The sequence below is a fragment of the Chroicocephalus ridibundus genome, chromosome 21, assembly GCF_963924245.1.
Source record: "Chroicocephalus ridibundus chromosome 21, bChrRid1.1, whole genome shotgun sequence".
Taxonomy (NCBI): Eukaryota; Metazoa; Chordata; class Aves; order Charadriiformes; family Laridae; genus Chroicocephalus; species Chroicocephalus ridibundus.
In genome coordinates, this window is record NC_086304.1 from 4,239,866 (window position 1) to 4,251,236 (window position 11,371).

General features: G+C 54.0%; 1 protein-coding gene across 4 annotated transcripts in view; it reads right to left on the reverse strand.

The window, feature by feature from the left end:
- The window catches only part of PLEKHO1 (pleckstrin homology domain containing O1), a 30,246-nt gene extending 20,442 nt beyond the window's left edge, over positions 1-9,804 (reverse strand). For 3 of the 4 annotated variants that reach the window (XR_010073883.1, XR_010073882.1, XM_063357479.1), the window contains exons 1-2: positions 9,405-9,803; positions 8,442-8,588 (exon numbers count right to left, since the gene is read on the reverse strand). Coding sequence is in view for 2 of the 4 variants with exons in the window: in XM_063357479.1 (XP_063213549.1) it covers positions 8,442-8,588; positions 9,405-9,434 (177 nt within the window). In the remaining 2 variants the exon portion in view is untranslated. Of the gene's footprint in view, positions 1-8,441; positions 8,589-9,404 lie in introns of all 4 variants that reach the window. The other variant, XM_063357480.1, reaches the window with a different exon arrangement.
- Between the last annotated feature and the right edge of the window lie 1,567 nt (positions 9,805-11,371).

Below are 11,371 nucleotides of genomic sequence, written 5' to 3' on the forward strand. Positions count from 1 at the left end.
CTCCCCATGCTCCCAGAAATCATAGAATCGGTTGGGTTGGAAGGGACCTTTAAAGGCCACCCCCTGCCCTGGGCAGGGACACACACCTTCCATCCACCAGCCCAGGTGGCTCCAAGCCCCGTCCAAGCTGGCCTTGAACCCCTCCAGGGATGGGGCAGCCACAGCTTCTCTGGGCAACCTGGGCCAGGGGCTCACCCCCCTCATTGTGAAAAATTTCTTCCTTAGATCTAGTCTAAATCTTCCCTCTTTTAGTTTAAAGCCATTACTCCTCATCCTATCGCTCCCCTCCCTGATCAAGAGTCTCTCCTCAGCTTTCCTGGGGCCCCTTTAGGTGAGCTACAAAATGCTTCCTGTGTTCCAAGTAGGCCAGGTGAGGGAAGGGAAACTGAGGCACACAGCAGGAACCCAAGATGTCTCCCACCACCTAAGACAAAGCCGGGTCCCTAAAGCAGGGAACGTTAGATCCTGGAGCCATTACAGCAGACAGTCCCCGCACCCCCAGTGGCAGCTGCCACTGTTGGGGGTATAGCCACACGACAGGCAGCCATGCGGCCAGCGGCTAATCTGGGCCTGCAGTCAGCGGGGAGATGTGCTGAGGCTGACATTGCTGGCGCGCTGCTGGAGTTGAAGGAGGGAGCTGCATTCCTCGGATGCCTCGCCCCCGCAGCTGCTGCCCACCAGGGCCAGCCCGAAGGGACGCCGGCCACCACGGCACTGTGAGACCTGGCGATCCTGTGCAGACGTAGCGGGTCAGAGCACCAGCCGTGGCACCCAAAGTACCTTCTCTCAAAGGCTTGGAGAGCTCATTTCTAGCCTGGCAGCTAGTCATGCTTCCAAAGGTCTGTCTTCTCCTGTGCCAATGCTCCTTTGCAGCATTCTGGCAACGGGAGGATCCCTAATGGGTTTTAAATTAACTGCCCCTTGGTTGTCTTGCTGATGGAGAGTTAAAATTTCCTCCCTCATCAAGTTGTCACCTGCAGCAACTCCAAACCGCCTTGATTAGGATCAGGGCTGGGTTCTGGGGCCAAAGCAGGAGCGCAGCGGAAGGACAGTCACACTAGGCAAAGTTCTGCGGTTTTCCTCACATTTTTTTTTGGTGGAGATTTGCCTGAGCAGTTCCCTGTTGAGATGTGGCATGCTCAAAGCAAATGCGGAAGGTGCAGAAAATCACAAGACACCAAGTGTAATGTATCCACAAGACATTCAAGAGGTCAGAATGTGGCTTGGGGCGTAACAAGAAACCTGCAGATTCTCAGCAAGGCTGAATATCCAAACATGGACAGTCTCGGGGCCAGCGTCAGCCAGCATGTTCCTCTCTCAAGCTGAGAAAAAAGTTTCACTTCCTCAAGCCGAGCGGTTCTACCAGCTAGCAAGGGACAGAAATTTCTGCAGACCTTAGCTAAAATCAGGCTGTCGCCAAGATGGAAATCCACGCATGTGTCCAACACTGGTTGTTGGACAACAGCAGCACTGGTGAGGGGACTGGCAGGTGAAGGGGGAGACCTGAGCTTAATGGCCTGTCCTGTCACTGGCTCCCCGTTGTCCTCGGTTCCCTGGCTGCACAAGGGAGGTAACTGTGTGGTTCTGGTCTGCAAGTGAACTAGAAGAAATACAGGGAGCGCTGGGAGAGTTTCACATAACAGAGACCTACAAAATGCTGTGGGCACGGGGTAAAAGGCCAGGTTGGATGGGGCTTGGAGCAACCTGGTCTAGTGGGAGGTGTCCCTGCCCAGGCAGGGGGGTTGGAACTGGGTGATCTTTAAGGTCCCTTCCAACCCGAACCATTCTATGATTCTAAAATGGTCTGTGTACAGTGGGACACTGCAGGTGGTCCTCTTTTTCCTTCTTTAGTACCAGTTAATGTGCACGTGTGGAGAGAAGACGGCGATGTAGAGCATTTGTGCAGCCACCAGTGCAGCAGGACCCTGGTTTCAGGCAGAGCCTCCGGCCCTTGGTGGAACAGAAGTGGCAGTGCCCCAGGAGACTGCCCCCCCCCGCACACCTGCATTCTGAGGGGAGGCTGCACCACGAACTTGGTGGCTCAAGGGCACGAGCAGGACCTTCCAGGCCTTTCACTGTCAGATTGCTGCCCTGAGCTAATGGGGGGACGGCAACAGAACGTTGTCTATCTACTCCACTCCCTTGCCCCAGAGAGTCATCAGCCAAGGCTACTAGAAATACAGGTCCCTGAGAACCGACTGGCCCCTGAAGCTGGAACCAGCTCTTCTGCATCACAGTGCTGTACTGGAATCCCAAGGCCGTGCTGCCCCGTCTCACCAGCTACCTCTGTTGCGGGGAAAGGGAGTCAGTCTCTGTGTCATTTCGGTCTAAGCGTTCTTTGACCCTCTCTCTGGTTGTGCAGGACGGTGCCATTGAGGCAGAAAAGAGCCTCGCTGAAGGTGTAGAACAGAGGTTGGCCCAGCAGGAGAAGGAAGGTGGAAGGGAAAAGGCTGTCTTAAAAGAGCTAGAGCAGGAGAGGTATGGAAGGGGCAGAAGGGACCTTTTTTATCAGGGAGGGGAGCCATGGGATAAGGGGCAACGGTTTTACGCTGAAAGAGGGGAGATTGAGATGAGATGTGAGGCAGGAATTCTTGGCTGTGAGGGGGGTGAGCCCCTGGCCCAGGTTGCCCAGAGAAGCTGTGGCTGCCCCATCCCTGGAGGGGTTCAAGGCCAGGTTGGACGGGGCTTGGAGCCACCTGGGCTGGTGGGAGGTGTCCCTGCCCAGGGCAGGGGGGGAACTGGATGGTCTTTAAGGTCCTTTCCAACCCAAACCACTCTGTGATTCTATGATACTTTCCGCACCTACCAACCGCAGACATGACAGAAAACACGGCCACCCCCCACGCAGAGACATTCCCCAAGTGCAAACGCACACCATGAAGCGTCACCACAGTACCAAGTACGTGAGCAGCACATGCACAGAAACACCGCAGGTACTTTACAGGCTCCATCACACGCATGAACCACGTATGTGAATTCCAGAGGCTCCTTTGAATGCGGGCACGCACGCACATACCCCTTGCAGGCAGAGAGGGAGTTGTGCCGTGTTTGATGGTGCTGTAACAAATGGGGAGCGAGAACAGACTACTTTTCAAGTGCTCTTGTGCTAATTGAGTCGATGCTTTTGGTAGCAAACAAGAAAAGGCTTAAGGAAGCCCTGAGAAGCATTTCCTCATTAACATCTCGTCATCACAGAGTCCGTTCATGCTGTCTGGACAGCCCTGGGCTTCCTGTCAGGAAGTGGTAGGAGCCCAGCTGTGTCTGTGTTAGTCTGACTGCTACTCCCAAGTGCAAAGCAATAACAAAGCTGTGCTAGAAACAAGAGAACAATTACCAGAAATTTGCAAGAGGGGGAGGGAACCGGTGTGGTGGAGAGCAAGGGGAAGGAATGCAAAAATGATCCTAGGAAGGTGTTCTTGCGCTTAGCAGAGCTCAGCGCACTTCAGCACATCTTGTCGTGCGCGTTTCTGCCCTGAATGCTTTTTTTGGCTGATGACCAAACGCTAAATAACGAAGGGGTTTTTTGCATAAGTTCACAGGGTTCAGCTTGCAGCAGGGGTGCAGAGCTGTGCCGGCTTGGAGCCCCTGCCTGAAGGAGCTCTGTAAGCCCCAGCTACCGCTGTGGTGCACGGCTGGAAGAGCAAAAGGTTCTAGGTGTCAGAGCAGGTTTCACAGCTTCCAAAGGTTGATGCCCTAATGAAAGAATGTAGCTCAAAAGCCCTGTTTGCATTTTCCAGGTGTATCAGCTGGGCTGATAAAAATATATTTCCTCTCCTTACAGACTTGGTTTCTGCCAGGGAGAAAGCCCAGGCTTCTATCAGGCGTTCACATCTTCTCCTAACCAAAATAAATAAACCAGGGCTAGTCTCTAACCTGCAAGCCCAGGACCTAGGTAGGCAAGTGAAAAAGCACACGGATTCCCAGCAGGAATCGATGTGGATATTGATGGGATTTCAGCAGTCTGTGGGGGTTAGCCTTTTGGAAACCTGTCCCTTCAGCCCTTCCAGATATCAAACCGGTGCTCAGCTCCCAGCAGTTTTACTGCTCCGCGTTGTCTTCATGCAGCATCATTACCTGCCCTGAGCTGACATCTTTCCCGAGGGATCCCACAGTATGTGACACACAATTCCCCCTTCCCAGGCACCTTGTGCCTTAGCGAGGTGAGTATTATTAGCCCTGCTTTCCAGATGGAGAAATTCAGGCAAAAGTAAATAAATGTCTGGTTTGAATTCATTTAGTGAGTGTGTGGCAGAACTGAGGGCAGCATCCAGGAGTCCTGGTATTTAACCCCTTCTCCTGCGGCGCTCTGAGCTGACAGGGGGAGGCCGGGAGCCCTGCGTTAACCGCTGAACAGCCTGCCTTCTGTTCTAGAGCAGCCGCTGAGCCTAAGAGGAGCCGACAAGCAACATCGAGGTTAATATGAGAGTTAACTCCTAAGCTCCATCCACCAAATCCACGTTGCTCCGATGGCTTTGATGGAGCAAAAATAATTTATAGCCCAGGAGGACTTTGATCTTTTGCGGAAACAGACAATTGAGTCTCCTCTCCCATCACTGCAGAAATTGGGCTGAGATTCAGCCTGTCTAGTGGCCATTTCCACTAGGGTTTTCGGTTCCCGTCTCCTTAGGGTCTCCACTATCTAATTCTCTCTCTGGCTGCATCCAGTGCCTGCCCCATCAGCCGCACCGGTGGCATCAGGGGTTCACAACTGGAGACCCTTCTCCAGGGCAGTGAAGAGCCTCTCACACAACTCCATTTTCTCCACTGGGCATAATCCCGTGTGTGAAAAAAACCACAGAAGAGGCTCTATCCTGTTCTGATTGACAAATCCCAATATATTAAGCTATTTGTGGGAGCTGCGGGCACCTGCTGCCAGGGAAGGGAGCGTGTAGAGGGAGCCTCGTGCTCCGGGAGCAGAGCTCTGAAACACGCGCTGGGACCTGTGGACAGGAGGGAGTGCGGGGCAGATCTCCCCAGGGCAGACCTCAGCTCAGGTCTTGTTGGTATGTGACGGCCTGGCTTTGCTAAGGAGTAAGGTCCAGTCAGTACCAAAAACCCGTGCCGTGTGTTAAAAGACCTGTCTGTCTTTGAACAGAAAGTCTTGAAAAACACAGGCAAGCGGCAGCCATGCCGAGCGTGTGCCCTCCGTCGGCCCAGGCAGACACGAGCAGGCTCCCCCCGTCTGCCGTGGCCAGGGGGCTGCAGCCACCTCCTATATCGAGATTCCCAGAGATGCCGGACCGGGCGACACAGGCACATTCTTCATTCCTGCAGACGCACAGAGTCACTTCAGCACGCGTGCACGCAGCCAGATGTTACCTCTGCAACCACATTTCTACACAACCACAGATTCTTCCATATAAAGACATCGGCAGTCACTGCTGTGTGTTATTTATGGTCTTTCACACACGTAGAGCCACAGTGCTGCTTCAGTTGCACATGCACTAGTTTTTTTCCCCGTAAAGAAATATGCTCACGCTCCCTGAAACAAACACAAGTGCTCCTTGTTCAGAACTAGCACCCGCACGGCCCCTCGGGCAGCCTCGTCCCTCTGGGCTCAGAGCACACAGATATTTGAGCGGTGGCTACCTGGGCGTATTCGTGAGGGAGGGATGGACAGACAGACATCTTTGCCCTGCACATCTTCCCTGGTGTTGATTCCAGTATGAATGCTGTCTCAGGCTGCCCTGCTCCTTAGCCAAGCAGAGCCTTTGCTCTCGATTTATCCTCCAGGGTTCAAATAGTTGGGGTGCTCGGGAGAGACACAGCCACCCACCCGGCAGCGTGGGGTGTCCGGGACACCCCAGCCGTACCGCCACCAGCGGCAGTCCAGCTGGTGACTTCAGGGTGGCCAGGATTTTGGAAAACACTCTTGTTTTCCCAGGCAAGATGCAGAGTACTTCCCATCAAAGGGAGGGCTGAAACACTGCTTAAGGGAGTGTATTGTGCCACACAGCATGGCTTTGCTGTCCCGGACAGCGCTGCGCAGGTCTGGGCTGCAGACGGAGCCTCTGGGAGTGTCCTCCAGACAGGGCAGCTCCTCCAGCCCTGCAGGAGTTTGCTGCAGGGAGCCCGGCGGCTCGGCTGGCCCCCTGCATTAGGAGCAGGCACCGGGGTGTAGCTGTAGTGGGCACTTCAGAGGCTGCTCGGGGCTTACGGGCGCCAAATCGCTCTCTGGGAACCCTTTCCGCCTCCCCAGCGAAGGTTCTCCGAGGAGGCCCTAAGCCTGGGCAGAACGCATCCCGCGGGCTCAGGCGGTCAATGCAGCCTGGGTGGCAGTCCCCGTCCCGTCACACGCTGTGGTGACAGCCGCTCGTTCTGCCTTTGCTTCAGCAGGGACAAGTTTCTCCCTCCGCCCACCCATATGGCCCCTTCCCCATGGAATGGTGGTGACAGGGACCCTGAGAAGTTCCCGTGACTGTCTCTAACTGTCCCCAACCCCCCCCCCCCAGCCTCCCTGCCAACTCTGCTGTGAATTACAGTATTTTTCAGTCACATTGCTGATACTGCACCTTCACACCTGCCTGTGGGACTATTCAGCATCCTGCTAACACTGTTCAGCATCTGCCCAACCTGCCGTTGATTTACCATTACAGAGACGACCAGTCCGGCCCATTCCCAGTCCTTTCCCAGCAGTTCCAACTGTGTCGGCACGGTCTGATCCAAGCAGGCATCTCCCCTATCATTTGGACTTGGTCATGGTTACTTCTCTTCCAGGTCCTGGCTCAAAAAGTACGAGCTCCAGCTCCATACCCATTAACTGGGCTTAAGCTTATGTTTCTGTTCAGGCATGTGCTTCAGTGCCACCCTGAATCGGGGCCCCAGTACAGCAGAGCCATTGACCAGGACTGGTAGAACGCAAGGCAGCAGGTAAAATCCTTCCAGCCATGTAATCTGTCTGTCTAGCACTTTCTAAACTCTGATCTGTGGCCCCAGAGGTATGTGAGCTGCTTGTAAGAGTCATGGAAGACAAGCAGGCCTGCGGCTGAGAAATCCACGCTGTACAGTCTGCGTTACTGCGGGGAAAGAGAATGACCCCAAATGAAAGGAGATTTTTGCCACTCGCTGTGTACCCCTTGCGTCCATCTTTCCGTCCAGCTTTCCCCATCCATAATGTATCCATAGCTTCATCATAAGTTTAGTGCCTCGTTACCACCAGGGTTGCACACACTCTCTAATCTTACTCCTTTACATCTCTCTACCTGAACCCCCAGCCTGCAGCCAACACTATTCCCCACTCCCGTGTCTCTCTCCAGTTCTGGAGCAGCCAAGGGATCAAGGGAGCGAGCTGTGAAATGCCGACACATGGCTAAGCAGGACCTGCGCTGTCAGTCTGCTTTTAGGCTATTTCTGTGTTCTAATAACCCCTGATCCATCTGCACTTCGCCATGCCCCGTGATTCCATTAGCCTCTAAATCAAATTATGCTTGGCGCTTTGGACCCTGTTATCTCTCCAGATCCTAAACTGATAAAGCTGGCCCAGGTAGCCATGTGTCTGAGCAACGGGCCACCTGGCAGTGCCCGTCAGGGAATAACCTCCACTTACGGGAGGAAACCCATCAAGACCCAGACCCAGATCCATGTTTTTGCCCCAAATTCCCTGTCCTAACACCAGCCTGACTCCAAACAGCCCCCGTGCCTCTTCTTTGGGCACAACTCTCACTAGTGCCAGCGATGAGTTTGGAAAGGGTAATCAGAGGGAGGAGTGCTGTTGCCTGGGGATTTCTTCCTGATGAATTTATCAAGACAAAAACTAAGAGGGGGAGGCTGCACAAGGACAGCCGGATCCCAGCCTGCCCGAGCCCGCGCCGCGTAGCCTGATAGTCATATCCAATTAAGTCTAATGTAAACACCACATTAAACCCCAAACCCCAGCCTATGTTGAGCGGAGACGAGGGGGAGGAGAGGGGGCACGTTTTTCAACAAGGTGTTGAATCCGTGGTTAAATTCCCCCATTGTCCTCTTGCGGTGTGGTTCAGGCAGAAAAAAATACAAGAGATAAGGGACTGGATTCCCGCTGGGAGACCAGAGTTATTCCCAAATAGAGCAGTGCAGCAGCTGGGAACAAGACCACTGTCGAACTTAATGCCGGAGGACAGGCACAGAAGGAAGCTGGCACGGCCGTTTCACCGCGGCGGAAAGAAGGATGAGGGTTTTAACTCTCGCTAAGTGAATCCCTTCATGTGTCCAGTGCTGGGAAAATGTCTCCCAGCCGGAGCTGTCTGGGAGAGCCGCTGTCGGAGCCGACACACCAGCCCCGGCCAGGTTTCTCCGGGGCCAGCTCACGGAGAAGAGAAGCCCCCGAGAAACCTCCTGGAGCCCGGCTGGCGATGGAGAGGCGATGGAGGGGCTGGGGAAAGGCTGGGTCCTCTCAGCGTGCGCTTTTCATCTGCAAAGGGGAGGAAAGGGGGGATGGGAAAGGAAAATGAAACCGATCCTACCTCCTTCTCTGAGATGTAAAGCTGATCTCCCTTCAAAACCACATAACGGTTTTTCCAGATTTCCCTAAAAATGCCTTTCCCGCAAAATTTCCGCACCCAGCCGACCTTCTCTGGCTGCACAGATTGCTGGTTTCCATCCTGTTGCCCCTAACACAAAGAGAGAGGGAAGAAAATGGGGGAAAATGGTATTATTCTTGGTTTTACACTCCTCTTCTCCCCCCCCTCCCTCTTTGCCCAACTTTCGCCTCCCCCTCCCTCCGGCCCCTCTCCACCGAAGCTGGGACTGAGGGACTTTGCTCGATCCGCTCTACATGGATTTTTCTGCTGCAGACACGAAGCAACAACAATAATAGCGAGGGGACGATGCAAAAATCGCAGGCAGGGCTTCACTCTGGCATTATATAAGAAAGGCTGTAATGTTATATTCGCCTCATATAACGCGCATTGGAAAGAGGAACAGGAGCGTGTTGGGGAGAATTTAAACTAGCTGATTTTTTTTGCTGCAGTGAAAATTGCATTTTTGAGCCTTTTATGAACAATTCGTCCTAGAGGTGAAGTCTATGGCTGGGTTTATATTTAAGATTTCTGCATAGGCAGCGATAAGATCTCTGGGCGCAGCAGACACACGCAAACGGCACAGAGCGGAGAGCGACAGATTGATGGTGTCTCCAGATTTTATCGTTTCCTTGTGATCAAAAATGAAAACTGCCTGCCTACATCGCTCCGCACGAAGCGGCGAGTAGTATCTCCCGGCAAATTGAAGAGGAAGGAGAGGCGCTGGGCAGCGGGAGAGAAGGAGAGACGGGTGCTGGGTCTGGGTTTGTTTTGATCTGGTTGGGGTTTGGGGTTTTTTTTGCAAGGCAAAGCGAACAACTGGAAATCAAGAGACAAACCCCCCTCCCCAAAACATCCGGGAGCCTCCCCTACCCCACCCTGCCCCAACGAAGAACTGATTCCACTCACCCTTTTTGCAGAATTATTTTTTTTCATCATTCCTTAGCGTGCTGCGCTGGAGGGAGATGGCGGGGGGATGAGAGAGGGGCTCCCGGCGGCCTCCTCTTGGGGAGAGCGCGGCTGGGAAATACACAGCTACCTCCTCTTCCTCCCTCTCTGCCTTCACCCTTTGTAGATCACAGACGCTCTCTAGTTACATGGAGACCAGCCCGCCTCTGTAATACATCCTCAGCCATGCAGACACAGCGTCCCCCCCCACCAGCCGCCGCCACCACCACCATCACGGAGCTCGGGTGGGCTCGCACTGGGCTGGCCTGGGCTCCCGAGCTCCATCTATAGCCGTGCGCGTATGACGTCTGGGGTTCACAATAAAGGGCGAATCGCAGCCCATGAGGGTTTTTCTTCTTTGTTTCTGACTCGATGCGAGTGGCTGGATGCGAGTGTTGTTGAGGCTGGGGTCAGCGGGTGGGGGGGGGGGGCACATTGTCAGATGCGTGTCCCCTCCCGCAGTGTCCCAGCCACATTCCTGGCTGTGGCGCGGGTCACTGCAAAACTTCCCGGGAGGTGGAAAAGTGGCCAGGTGGCAGCGGGAGGGTTTTCTGCCAAGAAAGTGGCTGAGCGTTTAGGAGCACAAACAAAAGAGGAGCGGGGAGAATCCCTGGGGAGGGGGCCAGGGAGAAGGGGTCACTTCCCAGCACGGAGGGTCTGGCAGCAGGGACTTATACGGCAAAAAGACAGGGAGATCCAGAGCACAGCCTCCCAAAAGTGAGGAGGTGCTTGGCTTCCTAAAAAATACCTTTTTTTTCTGATTATTTGTTCTCCCTCCTGTATGTGCTGCAAGTCCAGAACTATCTGAGTGTGGGACTGAGGCCACAGACTGGGTTTATAAGGGAGATGTTTAAAAAAGAGAGAAAAACAGAGAAAGGAGGAAATAGTTCTGTTCAGAAGTAGATAGGTAAAGAAGGAGATTGATCAGTCATTGAGCAATTGATCTGTTGGTCGCTTTACAGTGAAAACCTCCCATCCAATCCTTAGTCTGGCGCACACCCACGCTACCGATTGTAGACTGTATTTTAACCCAAGTGCTTTGGAATTAATGCGTCGAGAATACTGATGATGTACTTGTGCTGCTAACATCTTTTAAAACATTATATGCTGGAAGCACAAGCAGCGGTTGAGTGCCTGTATCAGGGTATTTTCAGGGCTTTTGTGAGTGAGGGGCTGGCGGGTTCATATCTTTTCTTTTTCAAGTGCTGGCGTTTCTGTAGTGCTCTCCCGTTCGTGTCGTGAGCTGGGGGATGCACTGAATGCCTGGGACAGTGCAACAAGTCACCGGCTAAAACAAACCCACCCGCTAAGACGCTCAGAGCAGGGGTTACCTTTTCCTTCTGTGCCTGTGCAGCCCCGTACTCTGTGGGGGCCAGAACTGGGAGTTGCCAACTTTGTGCCTCAGTTTCCCCTTTTGTACCGTAAGGATAATTGTTTTTTTGGACAATTTTAGTGTGCTAAATGCTTCAGTATTGCTTCCCTTATTCTCTTCAGTAAATTCATCTGTGTCAGGTGCTGGTCTGTTCCGCTTGAGAGGGTTGGGTGGGTACAGCACAGGTTCTTGGCAGTGGGACCCAGGGCACCCTCAGCACGTTCGCAAGCTGAGTGGTGCGGTGACATTCCTGAGGGACGGGATGCCATCCAGAGGGACCTGGACAGGCTGGAGAAGTGGCTCCGTGTGACCCTCATGGGGTTCAACCAGAACAAGTGCAGGGTCCTGCCCCGGGGTGGAGGCTGGAGCCCCTCTGCTGTGGGGACAGGCTGAGAGAGCTGGGGGGGCTCAGCCTGGAGAAGAGAAGGCTCCGGGGAGACCTTGGAGCCCCTTCCAGTCCCTCAAGGGGCTCCGGGAAAGCTGGGGAGGGACTCTGGAGCAGGGAGGGGAGCCATGGGACGAGGGGGAAGGGTTTGCCACTGGAAGAGGGGAGATT